Source organism: Chaetura pelagica, unplaced genomic scaffold (genome assembly GCF_000747805.2).
Source record: "Chaetura pelagica isolate M959 unplaced genomic scaffold, ChaPel_1.0 scaffold14, whole genome shotgun sequence".
Taxonomy (NCBI): domain Eukaryota; kingdom Metazoa; phylum Chordata; class Aves; order Apodiformes; family Apodidae; genus Chaetura; species Chaetura pelagica.
The window spans coordinates 1,195,061-1,217,336 of record NW_009953067.1 but is presented as its reverse complement, the minus strand read 5'-3'; the positions used below and the strand labels follow the sequence as shown (position 1 = coordinate 1,217,336).

Sequence of the window (22,276 nt, the reverse complement as noted above, 5' to 3'; positions counted from 1 at the left end):
TTCCTGCTGTTGCATTGCTCCAGTTTCTTTGTATTATTTAGACGTATGCCTGCCTCCTGGCTTGGGACATGACATTTCTTTCCTCTTTAAACATGGTTATTACAAAATGCAAACTGGAGCAAGAACTATATTTAAAAAAAACCCACAACCCTCTTCTAATGAAGTCCTGTTAATGCTGGATGCTTGTTAAAAAATACAACAGAACAGTAAATAAGTCCTTGCAGCTAGTAGAGACAAAGATAAGTCATTATTAAAAGAGTTTAACTGGTTTGGGTTAACCCTACAGCTATGACATATTGCAGCAAATTCCAGGTAGAGGGGAAGCAGGATATAACAATGTAATCTGATCTGCTTTATATTATATATAATTTTTAAACAAGATACCAACATTGTTTGTAGATACCTTGCATTTCTCTCTCTATATATAGCCACCACAGATCAGCTCTACAGGATGGGAGAAGAGCTGTCATAAAATGCTCTTGGATACTAGACCTTGGAAGTTGGGCTCAGCTGCATACACCTTGGGTTTACAGTCATAAGAAAAATTAAGCCCATTTATCTCCCAGTACAGAAGCAAAATTGAGGAAGCTGCTTGATTGTGAGATGATCCTCTTGCTGGGAAAGATACTCTGGATTTCATAGTTGCTCTGTCCCCGAGCAGAACACAGCTGGTGTGATTGAGGCTGTGAATGGATTATTAGAGAGAAATATATGGCCAGTGTTCACAGGCACGGAATCTATTTCTGATAGGGCATAAAAGAGATTAAACTATCTGTACCTGTGGACCACACAGCCAATTCTCTCCCTAATGGATGTTTGAGTTTTTGTCGTTTGTGCTTTTCTCATTGTAGAAGATGAAAGCAGTTGCACAGTCAGAGCTGTAACCTCTAACCTTTCCTCCATACTCTAAATTAGAGCAGATCTTCACTTTTTTCTTTGCAGAACAACCTGGGCCTGATCTGAGATGGGATTTTAATTACCCAGGTGCCACAACAGCTAACTTTTGGCATAATAATATTGCATCTCCTGCATTTGGTATCTCTCAGTGGCCCATCCATGTATCTAGAGAGCTTTTCTGTAGTAATTTCAAGCATAGCTGAATTCTGACTTTTCCTACAGAAGTGGGATCCTGTCGTCCTCCCCTTTGCCTCCCACCCCAAACACCACCCCCACATCTTCAGGCAGAGGAGATACTTGATGGCACCTTTCAATCCTGGCTAACAAAGCTCTTCACAAACACAGCAAAGCCCTAGGCTCAATGCCAGTATCTTTCAGAGAGATCAAGGTTTTGCTCATCAAGTACAGCTGCATTTCTGTGAAATTAGCCACATTTTACTGCTGGGCAAGTGGGGCAGCAAGAAGTAAATGTTGCAGGAAAGCCAGAGGTTAGGAATGAATCAGGGTGAAATCTCAGTAGTTGATTCTGCTTGGGCCTGAGCCTGAACATTTTAATACTTGTTGATGTGCTTTGAGCAGCAGCAGCAGAGAATCTGCAGAGCATCAGCTCTTCACAGCATGTCTCCTTGTCTGACTGCTTCGCAGGAGCAGATGACAGTTCTCAGGCAAATCTGCTAATTTGGCGGGAGAAAACGGTTTCATCTCTTTCGCGGTGAGACACCTGAGAAGCCAAGAGAGCTGTTTCAGGAGGAAGCACAGAGAAGGTCTGTGTACTTACAGCTGTGCTTTCAACACTGGAAAATAAATAATTTAATCATTTTTCCACCACAGAGCCCATTATAATTACCCTAGCATGTAAAAGTAATTAGGATGTTACTGCCTTGCTGTTACGTTGCAGTCTGGATTGCTGTTTCTCGAAGAGGTGTAATGGGAATGTGGTGGTTATTTATGGTTGGGGAATAAGGAGATGAACGAGTAAGTGATGCATTTTCACATCACTCCTCTGGCTCTGAAATATCATCCCACTCTATCATGAGCTGACGGCTCTGCTATTTGCCCTGTCTTTATAAAAGCAAATCTCAGGCCTTCCCCAACTGGTCTGACTAGGGAGGACAAAAAAGGAGAGATTTAGCTACCCAGCTGCCTCCTGTTGAGCTTCCTACTGCCAGCTCATAACCCAGCAGTCTGCTCTGCTCAAAGGGCAAATAGACCTCCTGGCCACGACAGCTGTCAGTTTCGGAGCCAGCCTTTTTGGTCATCTCCTGGCAGTGGTGAGCACACAGGCTTACAGAGCCAGGCTAGGGCTGAGGTTGGAGCTAAACCAGGTGACACTGAGTTGAGCCATAGATACTGGAGGGATCCCCAGAAAAAAGCTCCTGAAAAAAAGAGGCTGCTGGGAGACAGGCACCCTGAAAAAAAAAACCCATAATAAAAAATTGTTTCAAGTTCCCCTGTGACTGGTGATCCTGGTCAAAACTTTGAAATACAGGTTCAGGTTCACTTTTTTCTTTGAGGAAGCAAGAGGGAGGGAGAAAATCATGGTTCAGACTGGTTTCTGGTTAAGTTAAACTCCCAGAAAAACCACTTGTGCAGCTCAGGAGCAGGACAAGAATTTGGAGGGGATATTTTGGAGTATGGTTAAGGTGGAGGAGCAGGGTTTGAGGATGAAGATGAACAAAGGAAGCAGCTCAGCACAATGTGGCTCTACCCCATGGCAAACAATGAAGCTTGAACTGGACCCAAAGCACTGGAGAAGCAACGACTGAACAGAGGAGCACCAGCAGCAGTGAAACAGACCGAGTCTGGTGGGAGAAAAGATACAAGATCAAATGAGGTCGGGATGAACTATTTACAAGGGAAAGCTTCTGCTAGTCCCTGGCTTCTGCATGAAAATATTCAATTGCCAAACAGAAGAAACTGTAAGAATCTGCTGGGTAAATCTTTCCATTTGGAACTGCTCTTTTGGAGCAGGCTCTGCTCACTCTGTATGACATACACCAGCTCCTACAGACATCCGTACATATTAATATTTTGCAGTTCACATGGGCATCAATTTTTGTCAGACCCCCTGTGTTGCATTTAAACTGAAGTGCTACACACTTTGCATGCTGATCATATTGTCCAGACTTCAGCAAGTGTATCTATATATACAGAGGTATAAACATGATCCCTACAAAAAGGGAGGCTCAGACTCTTTGCCTTGAGTCTAGGGGAGCAGGTGAGCTTTCCACTCTGTGTGGGCCAGCACAGTGAGTTTGGATCTGCTGTTCCACGAGCCTAAACTCAGTTAGACTTCCCTTAAACAATCACCTGCAGGTGGATTCATCATGTGCTATTCTTAGCTTGCATATCTCATTTCTAGGTGTTACAAGAAACTGGATTTGAAACAGGTACTCAGCATAAACAGGCGAGTCCATCAAAATGTTGTAAGACCAACGTTTCAGCAAACTGGGTCCAGCAAAAGCACAGATGGGTTTCAAGTGATTTAGCAGGTCAAAGCAGAGAAACAAAGCAATATATTCATGGTCAAAAGTGTGCATACACCTGCATATACATCCACACAGCTGCACAATCAACAAAACACTGCCACAATTTAAAACCATAATTAAGCAAATCCGGCTGACGTATAGATCTTTCCTCTAACTTAAATAACATTTTTCACATCTTACCTCACATTCACTTTGAAAATGAAACTGAGAGCTCCTAAGACAACATCTCGTTTTCAGAATGTAAAAAATAAACCTACCCCTCTCCCCCTGTCATGGCTACGGCTATGCTGAGTGTGCACACATAATTCAGTGCCCCAGAACAGCAGAATGTGTTGCTACACAGGTATCAAAATATATATTGCTTTACACATAGCACCACAAAACAAAATACCTTGCAGGCAGCTGCCCAAATATTAGGTTCTCAAGGGCCTCGGGGCATTGATGCCCCATAAATTTAAGAGTATTTATTAGGTGAATACATAACTGGAAGTTTTGTAGCAGTGGAAATAAGTATGATAATGAGGTAAACACATGTTGCAAAGAAAATGTCAACTAATCGTGGGTTCTCTGCAGGAAACAGCAGCTTTAAACAATCACTTCTTGAATGTTAAAGCAAGGCCTGTGAGCTGGCTACAGGATGGTCTACTTGTTAATGACATCTTTCTGCATCCTGTAGCTTTTTACGGTACTATAATCCCAGTTCAACAAGCAGGTTACCAAGTAGGTCTTGAATACTTTGAAGGACTTTATAAATGCACCTTTCCATTACAGGAAATGGAGGGTTACATGCATGGGTGTAGTTTCAGTTCTCCTCAGATATGCAAGAGGAAGCATGTTTTAGGGGACCATGCCAGTGATGCAGCCGGGATTTCCTCCTTGTGATGCGAGACCTAAGGTACGGTGAGGACTGTGCATCATGAGCTCCATCTGGAGGTTGTTCGCTCTAAGCGGTGCTTTTCAAAGAAGTGAAGTGTTGGATCAAGAAATGACCTTGCAAGGCAGAACAGCTGGCTGATGTTGAGGTGTCATGCAGAGAACGGCAGGTGGTGGGATGACATCCATTTGCTCATAGTGATGGTGGACCTTACAGCTACACCTGAGAGACAGCCTTTGCTGTGTGTTTTCTTATCCATTGGTCAATGCAGCAAAGGAGAGGCAGAAAAACCAGCATGCAGTCAAGGTTGTCCTGTTAGACCATGCTTAGGGAGGAAGCAACTGCCCTCCCAGGGTGTGTATTTGAAATTCAGCCCCACCTTCAAATGCAAGAAGGGTGGTGGAGGGGATGTCAGTCTGGCTCATGGCTTCCACAGAGTACGTGTTGCAGTGGGAATGACCCAGCCAAAGGTTTGGGGCTAGGTAATACATGGAAGACTGCAGGTTTGTTAATTTGTATGTGGTATTGCTGCATGGAGCCCTCAAAACTCTTGTTCAGGGTGTAGAGCAAGTTTCTGATGACTTATGCCAGATGTTCAATCCTGGTGATTTTGCTCTGCTCTGTCTTGAAGCTGTCAGCATGCACAGCTTCAACTAGAGTCTTCCACTGTTAATTTAAGCCTATGAATTCAGACAAAAAAGTTTCTGACTGGTCCAGTACATTTGTACAAAATAAGAGAGAGCCAAGATGTGATCAGACTTTCAACACAGCTACTCTCACTCGTCCGTCTGATGTTACAGGCAGAAAGTGGTGCTGTATGATTGCGTCCCAAACCACCAGCAGTGATCTCCATTTTGCTGGAGGCCTCACAGAGTTTGCAACAGTGAGGGGTCTGACTGATGCAAAACTGCTAAGCAGAGCAAAAGAGCTCCTTGAATAAAAAGGAGCCATCTGTGCACCAGAAGGTCATGCTGAGCAGGATGCCTTGTTTGAGGACCTGCTGCTTGTTACCACACTCACTGTCCTCCTGTCCAACAGGAAAAAAACCCTGGGAGATTCTTAAGGCAAGAAACACTCCTAGATACCTCAAGATGCCTTTCCTCCTCTGATTCAGTGAACATCATAATGGAGTTAGGGAGGTCAGGAAAAGTACTTAGGATGAGAAATCTCAGTGAGCTTTGCTATACAGGCTGTAATGAGACTCATAGCTCTACGCATTGGCAGCTGTACTTGCTGCATGACTGTGCACTTAACATGGCCATGAAAAGGAGGTGTCCAAGCTGTGTGGGTCTGGAGAATCTATATTGTTAGACTCTGATTTTACATGAAAAATTGCAGGATGTGTGTAGAAAAGCATGTCAAATGCAGAGGCTGCAAGCACGGTCTGTGACATAAACAGACCTCTAAGGTGAGCCAGCACCAACACTCCATGCCTGTGATCAAAACTCCAGAAACCAGGCAGGGCTCCCTTCGTTTTGACTTTCAATGCAACAAACAAAAACCACCCATTTTTCTTTCAGAGACAAGGGCTGCTGTGCAGGGATAGGCCTGGCAGTTCTCCCAGGGCCCTGACAGTCACAACCCCTTGCCCTCTTTGACACCTTCCACACCCCAAACAGGTCTTGAGCCACAGCCTCAGACATGTGGGACATCAACCTGCTCTTCGCTTTTGTTAAATTACTTCCATTCACATTTAAACTCCCTTTATTAATTTCATTACCTGTATCCTGCACTGATGCATCACAGGGTCCAGGGGAAAGGATTAGGTCCTTCCAAGAAAAGTTTGCAGCAGTAACTGTCACCTCTTTAAAAAGATGCCTCTTTGCTCTTTGAACCTTTCATTATTCATCACTCCAACAACCTTTGGTGGTGAAGAATGTCATAACCTAGTTATATAGACATTTAAAATTATCTTCTTGAGAAGTTCAAGAGCTGGTGTGCCTCAAATTGCATTAAGACAGTGCTCGACTCTTGTGTTGTGATAGGAGAACAGGCTCCATGATAAGCTCTTCCAGGATACCCTTCCATCATTTCTTTCATTACCCTCTGATTCAGGATAAGCAGTGCAAGCCTCTTCAGTTCTTGGATGTTTCCACCTTTATAGCAGTGTATGCTCACTATTACCAGTTCACTCCACACCAAGTAGTCCAGCAATTGCATGAGGGAGGAGTGAAAACAGTCTTCTTTCCAAAATAGAAGCTTTTTTCCACAGAAAAGAAAACAATGGCTCAAGTTTTAGGTTGTGTTTACCATGAAAGTATATTCAAACAGCAGCCGCAGAAGCTGTTAAGTGTTTCTCATTTTAATTTCATAAAACCAACACAAATTTTATCAATCCTGTAAGTATAGAGAGATGTACCTTTTCAAAATACTTTTTGCATATCTTTATTTACAAAAGGAAAAATGAACCTAGGGTGTATAAGCCAAATAAAAAGGACAAGGCTAAAAGTAGAAGAGACAGAAGAATGTGAGGGCTTTTACTTTTAAAAAAGTATCTGGAAGACAAACAGAGGACACACAGGGAATGTTAACAGCAAGAGTGGCTGCTGATGCCCTTGCACTTAGAACAGCACCTGAAACAACCAGCTCTTTTATGCATCACTTCATGTGTGGTGAAAGAGTCCGAAACAGAGCAGTCCTTCAAACCTGAGATGTACTCTGGAGTGCTTGAAGCTTAGTAGCCATATTTTTCATTAAGATGAGTCTTGCCATCACCACTTTGACCTAAGGGACAAAGAGGAAGAGTTGCATTAAGTTCCCCCCCTCCTGTCAGGATAAATCTGTATCCAAGTATGAAATGTACACTAGGCAGCACCTTTCAGATAAGTACAGAAAGGGCAACTCAGACTGAATACTACTAACAGTACTTTGGTTTTATACTAGTAATTCTTCTTTATCTTACTAAAAGTGTCAAGATTACATCATATATTCCTGTTTTTTCGGTGTGGTTCTCTTCTTTTTTCTTTTGTTTACTGGTGTCCTCATTATGCCAGCTCAGACGGAAGAGTCTGGTTATTAGCAGGCAGAAACAGAAAAAAGAGCTCCCTCTTATGGACACAGCTCGCTTGGCTATCCCAGACCAGACCTCAACAAATTGGGTATTTTGTTCCAGTGTATTCATATGCCAGAAAAGTGCAGTCTTTTCACTGAAAGAGGATTCAGTAAATTAGTTTTCTTCAGTGAAATTTATTCTCATTTTTCTTATTTCCTTTGGAGCCTATCTATATTATAAGCCTGCAACAGCCTTATCAAAATTAGAGTAATGAATCTATCAAATGAAAGTTAAGCTTTGAATTTGCTATGAAAACCTCAATGCATGAAAATAAACTTTGCATTTTAGAGAAACTACAAATTCATTATGGTGTTTAAGAACAAACTCTGAAGCCAAAGCAAAAACTTTCTTCCACACTAACACATATTTGATGAATGCATGAATTATTCAGTGCCTTCACCAAAGCACTAACAAGACTTCTCTCCAAAACATGAGCTAAACTTTATATTCTCATCACTTTTGCAAAAATCTGCAAAGAAAATTCTAAGATTTCACAGACTTCTACGAAAACTGAAAATACTAAGATTGCTGGAGCACTTATCCCAAGTGAAGATTTGAGCTTGTCTTTCAACTAGATCATCATATGACTGTGTGTGAAAGGTGTGAGCTCTCTCAGGTGCTGCAAAACTGAAAAACACTTTGGGTTTATCTGTCCACTGAGATGAAGCTACTACAGATATGGTCTGTATTTTACTGCAAGACTTTCATGGTGGCACAACTAATATGGAGCATAACATGACAGAAAACATCAGGTGCTGGGTAAAGTATGTCTGAATTGCTTTCTTCTCAACAAGTCACATGGACATCCTGACTACTTATTAGGTAGATTCTCAACTTGCAAGACACAAAAAATGGTAAGCAAATGACTGATACCTTCAGGAGGGATCCATACGCAATAGTCTGGGTCATCATCTGGGTACTGTGAGGAAAAATAAGGTTGTTGGACCTGCAAAAGGAAGAAGATTTTTAAGGTGCTGCACCCTCTAACAATGTGTCACAGTCACTGCATCTCTCACTAATTCAGACACAAATACTGAAAGGTGAAGGTTATTTCTAAGAAGGAAAAAAAAATACAGAGGAAAGAAGAAATCTCAAATCCACAAATAAATCCAGTTTCTTCCCAGTAGAGTTACAGAAAACAGAAATGGCTGGTTAGATGGGACCTCTGGAGGCCATCCAGTTCAATCTCCTCCTCAAAACAGGACTATTACCAACTGTCCACTTCTGCACAGCTTAATCTTGTCATCCTAATGTTTGGTAGTGTCAGTTGACAAAGAATTTCTTTATGCAGGGAAAGGCTTTAGAGCAAGATTTTCAAGAAGTGTTTTACAGATTTTGACACACAATCCCATGGAGAAATGTGGGTTTAAGGTGACTTTCAAACTGGAGTATATAACACTTCACTTATATAAGGGTAACTTCATTTTTAAAAAGAAAGGAATACCAATTTTTTTCATGTCTCACTGGCATCACTGAAATGTTGAAAGCAAACTGAAACAGGTCACTTGCCATTCAAATCTTGACACTATTTTTTTGTTCCTAGATTTTTAAGTTTTGCCACATCAGCATCATTTTCTCAACAGCTTTTGCTTTCAACAACTGCAGGCAGCTATCAAAAAATAAAATCATACCACAGCAGAGTGCAAGACTTGAGTGTTCAAACTGTATCCAAGCTACTCTGCACTGATTTGCATTACTCTGTAGCATCATGGCACAGTCTTAAGTTATGCAGGTGAAGTAGTTTTTAATTCCCTCAAAAATGTTCCTTCCCCAAATTAACCTCTAAAATAGTTCTTTCAGAAGATTAATGTTTTCCAAAACATTAGGCTGCAGAGTTGAAGTTTTTAAATATGGCTTGTGAACAGTCTCTTTAAAATTGTTTTTCCAGTTTTACATGATTCAAAGTTATTCCTCAAATATTAAAAGAGGAAAAAAAAAAAAAAAAATGAAAAATGACTTCTGGTTGATATTTTTCATGCAAGGTCTGAGCCCAAAGGCAGAGACAGCATGTGGAAAAAGTTTTTGCTTTCAACAACTGCAGGCAGCTATCAAAAAATAAAATCATACCACAGCAGAGTGCAAGACTTGAGTGTTCAAACTGTATCCAAGCTACTCTGCACTGATTTGCATTACTCTGTAGCATCATGGCACAGTCTTAAGTTATGCAGGTGAAGTAGTTTTTAATTCCCTCAAAAATGTTCCTTCCCCAAATTAACCTCTAAAATAGTTCTTTCAGAAGATTAATGTTTTCCAAAACATTAGGCTGCAGAGTTGAAGTTTTTAAATATGGCTTGTGAACAGTCTCTTTAAAATTGTTTTTCCAGTTTTACATGATTCAAAGTTATTCCTCAAATATTAAAAGAGGAAAAAAAAAAAAAAAAGATGAAAACTGACTTCTGGTTGATATTTTCCATGCAAGGTCTGAGCCCAAAGGCAGAGACAGCATGTGGAAAAAGTGATTTGTGATGGGAGAGAGACTACAGCTAAGCCATCTGGTATTTGGAGAATGCTCAGTGTTAGAGTGAACTCTGTGCTGACGAGAGGTGCTGACTTGACTGCCTCAGCATGAGGAGCTGCCTTGTTCTCCCACATTAGTATGAGGAATGGTATAACGTGGGCTTTAACAGTATAAATTTATTTTTGCTTTCTTTATCAACAAGTTTTATAGGCCAGCAACTAAGGAGAATTCTAAAGGCTTTGCCTACTCAATCCTTGGGTCCTTTGACAGGACTAATGAGGAGCACACACAGGCTGCAGGGAGTTCAGCTTCTTTAAGTAAGTGGTACAGGTCTAAAATTAGAAGGCCACCACTAAGAAATGTTAATAATTATCAGAATTCATGGTCCACCAGTCACAGTAATCTTCTTTAATGGGAGTCAGCAGAAGGGTGGGATGCACTCTAAAGGGAAGAACCTCACAATAATCATTTGGCTAAGAGGATGCTGTCACAGAAGTTCCTTCCCAGCTCCAGGAAGTCAACAACCTTGTGTCCCAAAATGTGCAAGGCTCATATACTTTACATTTTAATACAAGTCTTATGCACAAGAGGAACTTTTGTCTGGTACATCTACTCAAACTTAGTAAAAATTGGGTTGCAAAAGACAATAATCTCTTAGCTGACACCCCTCTTTCCACTCCTACAGGGAAGAATGAGGTTTGGTAGTGGTAATACAAACTAGCTACAATTTTAGTCCAGCATGTTCTGTGTCAGCCAATCCATGCTTCCCAAGCTACTCTCTAAGGAAAGTTTTGCAATGCTATTCCTAAAGCCCAGAGAGCATCTATGTTCTATAACACTTGTGATACAGGAGAAGAAGCAATTAGTAGAGGCTAAATGCCAAGTGAAAAGGTGAAAAAATGTGTGATTGAATTGAGAGCCTCTGTGGTGCTTGAAATGCTGTGCTTTACCTTCTCATGGGAGACTCCAGTGCTGTGCCCAATGGCAGTGGGTGATTCTACATTTGGGTCTCAGTCAGCAGAAGAGCACAGCTATTATCAAGTCATACTCATCAAATTTGTACAATTTCACTAATAATGAGCCTGTTACACAATTCCTTGAAACTCTTAAGCTACAGGAATCACGGTATCATAACTGACCTTGTTTGAGCTATTGATTTTCTTAACTTTCTCAGATGTCTCTTCTGGTTCCTTACATGCTTCCTCAGATGCTGACAAGAAAGAAGATTTATTTTTTTCAGTGACACATCATGAATGCCTGATTCTGTCAGAAATCATCTCCTAGAGAGTTCACATAAAAATGGATACATCTAAAAGGCAACCCAAGACACTCGCTGCAAAAAAATTCATACTTAAGACTGCTGAACATCTTTTTTTTTTCACAGATTAGCTTATGTTTAAAACACTGTCAGTCACCTACCTGAACGCAGTTTAATAAGACCCTATATTTGGGCTTCTGTAACAAACTCTTAGTGAATGGCAGATGTTTATTTTCTAAGAAGATATTCTCCACCTGTAATTACTGCAGTGATGGATTTGGAAGGAAACAGTAGGAAGGAAAGGTGCAGGATCAAAATTATCTTTTTTTAAAGAGAAAGTGATTTCATAGTAATATAGGTGAAAGGAAGACAGAAAGATACAAGTATGTCTCTTTTTTCTGCCACTTAAACTGTGAAATATTGAGGCTCTTGTGGCTTACGTTTACAGACAAGATTATATGGAGAGGACAACGTGCTATTAAGAGTTATGAAAAAAATGGAAAATTAATACACATCTCCCCCAGATACTCAGTACACCAAAAAGAGTCTTAATTGTGAGGATTTTATTTTTTTTTTTAGTGTACATGTAGAGGGGGGTCATGTGGGTCATTAAGAGAATGCTAGCTAACATTATGTTGAATTTGTCACTTTATAAACGGAAAGGTCTGTCCTTCTGTAGCGTTAAGGGCTACTGCAAGAAAATAAGGGGGGAAAAAGCATTATGTCCTGAATTGATTTTTCTTCTCTTCACATGCTATTTTTGTTGAAAACAAAGGATCTTAAAGCAGTTAATGCCCATGAAAAGCAAGAACTGAAACATAGCTGAAGTGACCTGTTGTCAACCTACACTCACCACTTCCCAAGTAAAACACAATCCTTCATTGGACTCTAGATTCTTACTTTAGGCTCTAGATTAGGCTTAGTTTCCTGCTCCTTACAGAAGATGACAACAGCTCCTTATGACACATGATGTTCTACATTAGAGTCTAAATTATACTGCTCACCTTGCCAGTGCTCTCGCAAAGGTCCCATCTGGGATTTATTCCTTAGTATCTTTGGCTCAGGGAGAAAATGAACCCCTGTAAAAGAAAAAAATAAAAACAGGAGAGCTAGGGGAGCACTCTGCACTAACTCTGATGACTAGAGCACTGCCATCTCCGAGACACAGTTCAAAATGGAACTCTTAGCTACATTTGTCTCAGGAAGAAGTCTTCTCTTAGAAGTTCTTCAAACTATTTCATCCACCAAGTCCATCACAATACAATATTAAAGGAAAACTTGTGACCAGTTAAAGTATACTTTTGAAGAGCAACCTGTCCAGCATTAAGAAGTCAGTATTTGGTTTCTCTCATCAAACACATTTACTGAGAAACATCATTACTGAGTTTTCAAATGCATCAAGGTGATACAGAAAAGGATGGACTGGAGACAAACCACACAGATACAAAGAAGATAGTCCCTCATTACCACTTTTAAAGTTATTTTTCCTCTTTACAAACTGATCTGACATTTTACACAGACATTTGTCTTCTCACTAAGTCACTCTCCTTGCCAACAATATATTGTATTTGTTATCATACGGATGCTCAATGGAATGAGAGCAGAGCTTATCAAAATAGGACTTTTCCTGAGTGCAGGACATTTTCACCAAAAGCAAGGAAAACTGAGTGCCAGGCAGAGTTTGAACTGGAACCATGTGAAACTCATACGTTGGCACACAGACTCTGGGCTCATGGCAAAAAATCTATGGAAAACAAATCTGCTGGAGAACTTGTGACTCCACTATAGGAGATGCACATAGCTCTGAGAAATTCAGCAGTAACACTCAACTTTATTACTGGAAAAACCAAAACCAATGGTTTACCATCCTGAAGGGATTCTAGATTCTTGTTACTGCAAGAAGAATCCTTGGTAGCGTTAGTTTCTTTTTCTGTTTCTTCCTCTGTTTTAATTTTACTTTCCAAATTTGGTGTTCTGCTGTCGATTGTATCTACTTTTTGCTCCTCCTCCATTTCTTCCTCCTCTTCCTCTTCCTCCTCCTCTGGTCCGTCATCTTTCATTTTTAACAAGCTTTCAGGGATGTCTGGACGCTTAACAGGCAATTTCTGTGGGAGAAAGACTTGTGCATCAGTGCTAAGATAATATGGAGGTAGATATCACAGCTATTCATTACAGGAGAAAGTGCACATACTACTGTCATACAGCAGCTGGCAAGGAAACACTCTCAGGATGAAGAATTAGTTAGGTTTTAAGGAAAAGTTACTAGTAGAGATGGAAGATGGAAAAATAGGTCCACAGCCCACAGACAAGGAGTGCAGTCTTTCCATAAGAGAGATAGTGAAACTGAATCAATCTTGGATATGATCTCAGCTAAAAGATCAAGAAAAACAAAATAAATTAATGGACCAGCATTTACGGGTCAAACTTACCCCAAGGCTTCCAGTTTTCAGCTTGAATTTGCTCCCTCCTTTCATTGCACCAAAGAGGGGCAGGGCAATCTTTTTAGGTTTGCTGTCTGCTTCCAGATTGTAACTCCTAATAAAAATTAGATGTGAAGGAAAACAGCGTTCAAAGCATCAAACAAGTCTTATATTAACAAATGCAGTAAGTCTGCAGATTAGAAGTAGATATATAAAAAAACTCTTTTATTCCTCTCTCACTTGGAGCACCCAAGGAGAAAGCTGCAGATGACTCCTCCATCCTACATCCATGGTGTAGGATGCCATAACAGGAAGAAAAAAAAACAAAACAACTAAGTATCTGTAGCACACAGACTCCCTCAAATGTAATTGCACACACATACTTACATTTGTATATATAAAAACCCACTGGGAGGCCAAGCCTCAATTCAAGCAAACAAGTAATTAAATCTCTAATCAAGCTGCCACTAGGAAATGATGACCCCAGCCCACGTGCACTTGAATTGCAGCAGCATTGCTAGGCAGTAGTTGAACAGCCACTACAGTTGACCCTCAGGTACATTTCACAGAGTGAAAGTGGTTTTCATGTTGCACATAATAACTGTTAAAATTTTCCAGTTCCTTTTGGATGTAAGTTGGGGAAAAAAATAATAAAATTAACAAAGCTGACATCATGCTTGCAATCCCTTCCCCTTCATACCCCCCACATGGGCTTATCTGACTGCAGTGTTGTGGGGCATCTGCCTCAACCATAGATGCAGCAGTGGCCAAAAGGCACATCGGCTCTGTAAAGAGATGAGCCAGGTAGTTTGGAAGGCTGTCCTGCTTTTGTGTTTGGAAAGCTGTCTGCTAACTGGGCTTGCACAACTGCTCGTGGACAATAGCAATGGTAAAAGCAATCATTTTACACTTCAGCCAAAACTTACTGGGGCTTCAGTGCAGGCAGTTCTGCAGGCTTGACAAGCTTTATTAATCCTTTCAGTCTCTGTTGCTCTTTCTTCAGTTCAAACGACCGCAAGTGAAGTTTCTTCCGTGCCACACTGTCTAAAGCAGATCCTGATTTTATTTCAGTCATGAATTCATCCAAGGAATCTTGGGCTGCTGGCTGGGACTGGACTAGGCAAGATAAAGGGAAAAGGCATTGTTACTGGGGGGGAGATGAAAGGTGTACTCATCAAGTCCCACCCCTTATAGAATAAGGTATGTATGAAAAACTATCCTCTCTGCAAGTTTCTACTGAATAGTGAAATAACAAAGGTTGTTAGTCCTGGAAAGATGAGAGCATTTATCTTAACAAAAGCCAAACAGGAAACCTTAATCCACTCATATTACAAAACCTCTCTTAAAGTTGAATGTTTCTTTAGAAGTATCTTTATCTGACATTGGTCATCTCATTTCAGTATCTGCTGCTCCTAAGAAAGTGACATACAGATTATTTTTGTAGTCACAGACTAAAATAGATACAGCTTCAAAGAATCCCACAGCACTGCAACGAGAATCCCATTTAGGCTTTCATGGAATGTTCAGGTAGTAACATTTGCAAAACTCAAAATGAATCACCATGTGATGCTGCCTCCTACCCCTGGAGTGCATATAAGAATGTGAGGCAAGTGACACAAAATTTTAGCTTCAGAACAGTGTCAGGGTGCTTCAGTCAGCGAGTGATCTTCAGCAAGTCAGATTATCCTTCTTGCAAATACAATTCTCTTCTTGATTCCACCAACAGTGGTAAAATTAGGTAAATCAGCTTACAGGGTTACTGTTAGCATTCAGTATTTGTTGCAGCAGTTTTCCACACTACTGAAGTAAAATTTGATGCTGTTAGGAGGTGAATCAATCACGGCTATTCCACTCTAGATTCTAGGGGGAAAAGATATAGGGCTATTTACTGCACCATCAATTTATTGATAATTTTCTTCTGAACTGGCAACCAAAGATGAGACTGAAGAGCTTTATTACTTGATTTTCATTCAGCTGCACCAGTGAATGAGAAATGCCAAGTCAGTCCATCAGTAGTTAGTTCTAAAGAACTCCAGAGAACAATTTATGAACTTCTACTTCTACTGCAATCTTAGGTAATTATATAATTCCTCCAAGAGGTGTTGCAATTTAGCCTATCATTCTGTCATTGATCTCTCCACACTCTTGCCTTTAGGCTACAAATAATCATTCAGAGCAAGCAAAAGTGTGTTAAGGTATGCATGTAATGCAGCAGCTTTGCCAGATAGCTCGTGACAGTGGTGAGAGTCAGCCCATGATGAGTACACATGCTCCTGGCTTACACCTGTACTCAACAGCTGTGATTAACCTAAGGCATCCAAAGAAAGCAAGAGGAAACACAAGTATCTTGAACACACACACACACACACACACACAAAGTAACTGATGATGCAATATTCACTGTTTTATCCTGGTCTGCTTCTACAAGATTCCCCTCCAATACTGAATTACACTGTATTGCAGTAAGTGCTGAAACCACAATTCTTCCCATGCTCTAAACTAGCTGTGTAACCACTTACAGTTTACCATACCATGATAACATATATCAAAATATATGCTGTTAGTAGAAGTCTATAAATGAACTGATTCTTCCTTCTCCCAGCCCCTATTATAATATGATTTGACAGTCTTTTTGAGAAACAGTATTAGCTGAAACAAACGGCATCATAACACATGAAAGCTTGAAACTACAAGTCTCAGACAATGTAAAACATGTGCTTCCACCTGCTAGTCAATCTTTAACTACTTATCAGTACAGTCATGCTGAAAACAATTCCTTCAAACACACAGAACTGACCCATCAGTTAGAATGCTCAGTGGAACAGCCAGGTTTTCTGAACAGTGATCTGGTATAATCAATCACCAACCAAACTGTTGATACAAATGAGTTTCAGTGTGGGGCTGAATTATTAGAGAGAAACATACCCGTATAATGCACAAAAGATATCCCAGCTGTCAGATTGCTGCAAGGCTTCCTGGAGACAAATTCTTCTGACAAACTGATATTGCAACTTTTATTAATGCCAACTCTGTTAAAAAGCTTTTGGTGCGAAGAACCTGCCTAAACACATTCCCTTCATCCCTTCCCTTTGATTCCACAAGACATCAGCAGTAACAGAAAGCAAAATGCAGCTATTTGTGTAGTAATTGTATGTAAGCTCTTAAATCTAACTCATCACCAGATACAGTCCCCATTCTGGGAGCTCTGCCTTTGTATGCAAAGACATAATCCTAGAACCTGAATGGCACCCTCATAAATTAGAAGGCTTAGGCTAAGCATTAACTGCTTTGACTCCACATTTCTCTTTTCCCACCTTTCCTTTCTAAGGTGCATTTGCAATGAGAGAAGCAAAATAAAAGACACTGTCTCTTCTATCAGCTGTTCGCTCTTCCCTTGCAAATGGTTTGGAAGGGAGAAGAAAAGAAGTGTTCCTCCAACTGGGTCAGTTTCACTGATATGGGCAAATAAACAGTAATACTGCTCACCCCTCTTAAGCTCCAGAAGCTTTGTAGACTCACCTCCTTCCCTAAGCCTAGATGTTGCAGATATTCATGATATTACTGTTCTTTACGGAAAGCACTTAGATCAAATAACCTCATGCCTTACCTTTCCCTGAAGTCTTCAGCTTCTCTGTTATCTCAGAAAGCTCGTTTTCAGCTTTGTTTAGCTTTGCCACCTATGAAAGAACAACATGGGTAGAAAATCTTATCTTCTTACAATCCCCTTTAAAGAGTTACTCAAATATCCTACCAAATTACATCCTTTTTTCAACTTCTGATCTTTGACCAGGAGCTTCTGGGCTGACAATAATATAGTGTAGATTATTCCTAAACTTATCAGTGCTTTTACATGCCATTCAAATAATGACAGAAACACAGAATCATCAGGGTTGGAAAAGACCTTCAAGATCAAGTCCAACTGTCTGCCCTATAACCCCTAACCACTAAACCATCTTATAAAACACCACATCTACCCCTTTTTTGAACACCTGCAGGGACGGTGCCTCCACCACCTCCCTGGGCAGACTGTTCCAATGCCTCACCACTCTTTCTGTGAGAAAGATTTTTCCTAATATCCAATCTGAACCTGCCCTGGTGCAGCTTGACCCCATTTCCTTTTGTCCTATTGCTCTTTCTGAAACACAAAAATATGTATAATGCTTCTCCAGCTATGTTGTATCACCACTGTCATCCTCCAACCCCCCCTACACCTGCTCCTCCACATCCTATTGTCTGCCTAGAACTTCTAGTTGGTATCTCCCTGTCAGTCCAGGCTGCTTATTCTTTGAAGCAGAACATGATCTTTCTTTGGGTTGTGCTCTCTGTACCTCAAAGCTTGCAATTATTTTCTGATGGTTTACAACTGTTTTTAAAGGAACATGTTCTGGTGCTTCATTCATCTGTGTCTGTGATCCATTAAGCAGAAAGCAATACTACACAGGCAAAAGCAAGGCAGTATGTTTCCACTTCACTAAAGTAGCCAAATTTTTCAGGTATTTACAGACGTTGTCCACAAAGCAAAAAAACAACACCCCACTTTTTTCAGTTACAAAGTCCACTCACCTCCCCTATTTTATGACAAATTAAGTCTTGAACACAATGGCAGAACTCAAGGATTGAACCCAGAGGATGGAAAAGGCAAGAAAAAGCAGTTGCTGACTACATTGTTTTGCAGACTGCTTTGGTCTTAAGCCAGGACACTTCCTGGTAACAGGGTAGCTCGTTCTCTTTGGCCAGTCATCCTGTTTCCTTAAGGCAGCAGTCACTGTGATGGCTTCTGTGATGTGGATACCGAGTAGTAAATTGGAATAAAAAATAGCCTGTTTTTGTTGTTAAGAAAGTCTAAGGTTTCTTTTTTATCCCATTTTTTTCCCCCCCTCTCAAAAGCTTAGAAAGACTCTCATTCTACAATCATCAAATCTAGTCTGGTTTTGTTCTAACTTGGCCAATTGATATATAAAGGTTCAAAATGCTACAGAGAGTTCAGGCTAACAAAAACATCAGGAAATATTTTTTTTCCTTCTTAGTAATAATTCCTGCAAGAGAGAACACGCCTGGCGTGTCGTAATAATTCTTCTTACCAGGGAGTCGTAAGTCTCTGGTTTTTCTTCTATTTTACCAGCTTTTTTCATTCTGTTCAGACGTTTCTTTTCTACAGCACCAGTTCGATCAAGGAAGGTGTCATCATCACTGTCATAAAAATCCTCATCTTCCCAGTTCTTTGATTTCCTTTTTCGGGATACTGGAAAAGGTAAGGGAGAGGGAAAGAAACAAAATTATTTGCGTACCACTGAGCAATAAAACACATTCAAGATAACAATCTCAAATCCCTAGTTTAGGGCTTTTAGAACCACCACAGCATTTCACTGGTTATTCACCTGCTTCTTGCCTCAGGACTCCCCGAGCATCGAGTAGCCTGCAAGCTTCCACTGCACACTGTACCATTGCTTCCTTCTTCTTTCCTGAATGGAGGACCTCTGCCACCAGCTGCTTCCCTGATGCATCATCCACAGGCAACCTGTTCAGTTTGAAGGATCAGAGGACAGCTCCAATACAAAAAGCTTTGCTCAGGTGCTACTCAGATACTGTATTTATCATGTTGACATTATTCTTTCCATTTCACTCATCTTTTTCTGTGGGTGAAGTATTTTCACATTTCATTCTATCCAGTACTAATCAAAACATACACAGGGACTTCCTAAACTATGTAAGATTTTTTTTTTTTTTAATTTCACTAGCCTGAACAGTAATTCTTCCTATATTCACTCTACTAAGAGTACAAGACATTAAAAGGTTAAACGTCAATATCTGAATAATTTCAAGCACCAGTACCTTGCATCCATGTAACACCAGTAACAACTATTTTATACCATACTGAAGCAAAGATTTCTGAAGCAGTGCAATCACTGAAATGTTGATATCTATCCTGTTGACTTAATTTCTACCTCACCTTCTCCTGTCTAAAAAAATAATGATGTAGTGGCCTCTTGCAGGAACCCATCTGCCTTATACCATAGAAGAACTGAAACTGGGCACACTGTAGAATTATTTTTCTCTCTCTTTAGGAATTAAAAGATACTGTCTCGAAATTTTTTGGGTTTTTTTTTGTATTTTAATTTCATGTGTTTCACAAAACAAAGGGAATTGAAAAAATCCAGACTCTTGCTTTTCTGATTTTCAACTCTAAGGAACACCAAATGCTGCCAGGCCAGATAGAAGTGCAGACACTGATCTAGGTACTGATCCTTGAACTTCTGTCTCAGTATCAGGGCTTTGGTCTCATTCCAGCTGGCCTGCCTCCCTGACAAGTGTGAAATACAATTTTTTCAACTTTTGTTTGTGAATTCAGTGAAGCCAGCTTCTCTGTACAAAAATGACTGGAGATATACATACTTGATCCTGCACAGCCAGCTGTTGTGCCCACGATCATCATATTCATACACTAACTCTTCTCCTAGAGAGGAAGTCAAATAAAGTTGACAGTTATCAAAATTGAAATAAGCAGGAATAATCTTCACAACACAGAGGAAAGTCATAAACAAAAGATATAAAATGCCCATGTCATATATCAAAGGACTGAACTACCCTTTAAAGAAAAAGGGAAAAGGGAAAAGAAAGGAAAAAGGAAAAAGGAAAAAGGAAAAAAGAAAAAGGAAAAGCTATGGGTTCTTCAGTTGGTACTATGCTCATTTGGTTGTTTTCCACAATCAAGGCTTTTTCAGACAAAAACACGTGAAACAAATAAAAAACAATCTTGCATCTGTGTGCATTAAAGTAAATGACACAGAAGTCATGACAGTTTGCAATCTGGATTCACAGATTTTATTTACCTTGAAGATTAACTTTTCACTTTAGCAAATAAGTAAGTAATCTACCTTTCACTAGCAACCATTAGAAGTTTAAATCAATTAATTATTGTCTTTTGTCTTTTTATACTTTCCCATTCTATCTCACAACCACAGCAATATCCAAACAGAACAGTCTGAAATGTGATGGGTTTGAATTTTTCAGCACAGCTTCAAAACATGAGTATGGATTGATTATCACTGCAGAAAAATACAAGTTGCTCTCTGCAGCTCCCAGTTTAGAAGTTACCAACCAAGTCTCAGATCTACAAGGGTAACCTAAGTTTTATTAAAACAAAAACTAAACACCTCCCTCAAACTTGACAAAACAAAAAAACCTTAGCCACAACGTAACAGAAAAGGTTTATCTTCCACACCTTAATTCCCAAAGGAAAACACAAGCACAAACATCACACTTTGCTAAATAGAATCAAACAAATTTCATTAAGAAAAAAAAAAGTACCTTCTCTGTCAAAAAAGCCCTGCAAGGCCTTCCTAGGATCTTTCATATAAAAAGCATCTTGTATATCCTGAAAATCGACAGCAATAGGATTTTCTTCAACCTCATCCTCCTCAGCATCCTCTCCTAGAAAAGATACAAAGTGCAAAAAAATACAGTGAAGCAATAAAATAAAGAGAACACCACTATACTTCACCTTTCATTAGTCTGAAAGAAGGATCAGCTACATCATCCTAAATTTTCCCTTACCTTGAATATTATTTCTGCACCCAACTGAAAAACCCACCCTGCTTCTTTTTTGCCATTAGTTACTCCATTACAAGGTGCAGTTTGGCAGATGAATGTCACTGCATCACGGGAAGAAAACACACAGCATTAACCTAATCTCCCAGGTTTGTGGCCTTTTACAGGTGTGGGTGAAGTTTATTCTCCCTGGTTTTAGAAGGAGCTCGCTCCAGCATATTCTCACCAGATACAAGCTTGCTTTGTCACAGCACTCTTCATTTTAAAAGGAGAAAGATTAATCAGCACTCAACAGCTTCCACTGGACTGGGACACTTGGCCTTCAGCTGGAATTTCAACTCTCATGTTCACTCACAACTGGCTTAAACACCTTCCGAGGTCTATCAGCTGAGCACCATCACTTACCCATTCCCCACGAGCAGCTCAGGTCACTGTTCTGACTCCTCTCGCTTCTTCTCTCCTCTTTTTCATCTTCCTCATCCGAGTCCTCTCCCAACATTCTCTTCTCCAGCTTGGCTTGCTGCTGCTTACGCAGTGCCTTCAGCTGTGTCACCGTTAGCTCCGACTCAGACTCCTGGTCCTCTTCAGGTCCCTACATCACACACAGTCACTTCAGAGAAATGCTTTTTCGTGAAAGGAGAAGTATTTCCAACACACGTGCAGATGAGGTACAGTAACAAGAAACAAACAACCACAGTGCTTTTCAAAAAGTAGGATGAGTAGGCCTTTTGTTACAGCCTTAATATCCTACCCAAAGAGGACAGAGCGGGAAGAGAAGTGAGGGTTACTGTCTGCTTGTAGGGAGATGAATCTCAAATATAACTGTATTATAAAGGCTGAATGCAAACAAAACTTTTTAGTAGTGCCACATGGGAAGATGTGAGGAATGAGCAACTAAAACCTCTCAAGTGCATGAAGGGCACTCCAAGCGCTTCCTACGTTCCTCCTAACAAAAGCTCCTCCTGACCACCGAGAAATACTAACGCTTTACTTTCCTGACACACCACACGGACGAAGGGCGATGCCTTCTCACCCTCTGCGTGTCAGCAGAAGGTGCCAGGCCAGCCCTCAGGCTGAGGCCCCGGCAGAGCCGCCCTGAGCCGAGCGCACCAGGGCCGGGGAAGCTCACAGCCCCAAACCTCCCCGCACCCGGTTGCCTTTACCCAGTGAAACAACCCCACAGCGCCTCACACCCCACGGGACGCCGAGGAGAGACGGGGGGAGACGAGTGAACCCGCGAGCGGGACCTGTGGAACCGCCGGGCCCCCGACCCACCTGCA

General features: G+C 40.7%; 1 protein-coding gene across 1 annotated transcript; it reads right to left on the bottom strand.

Moving 5' to 3' along the window:
• Positions 1–6,934: 6,934 nt before the first annotated feature.
• SLC4A1AP (solute carrier family 4 (anion exchanger), member 1, adaptor protein) lies at positions 6,935–21,594 on the bottom strand. Its single transcript, XM_009996809.1, is given in 13 exon segments — positions 6,935–6,984; positions 8,186–8,258; positions 10,910–10,980; positions 12,033–12,107; positions 12,893–13,133; positions 13,458–13,563; positions 14,375–14,564; positions 17,056–17,125; positions 18,530–18,690; positions 18,827–18,966; positions 19,842–19,902; positions 20,757–20,879; positions 21,402–21,594. Coding segments are annotated over 13 exon segments (1,554 nt in total).
• Positions 21,595–22,276: the final 682 nt, after the last annotated feature.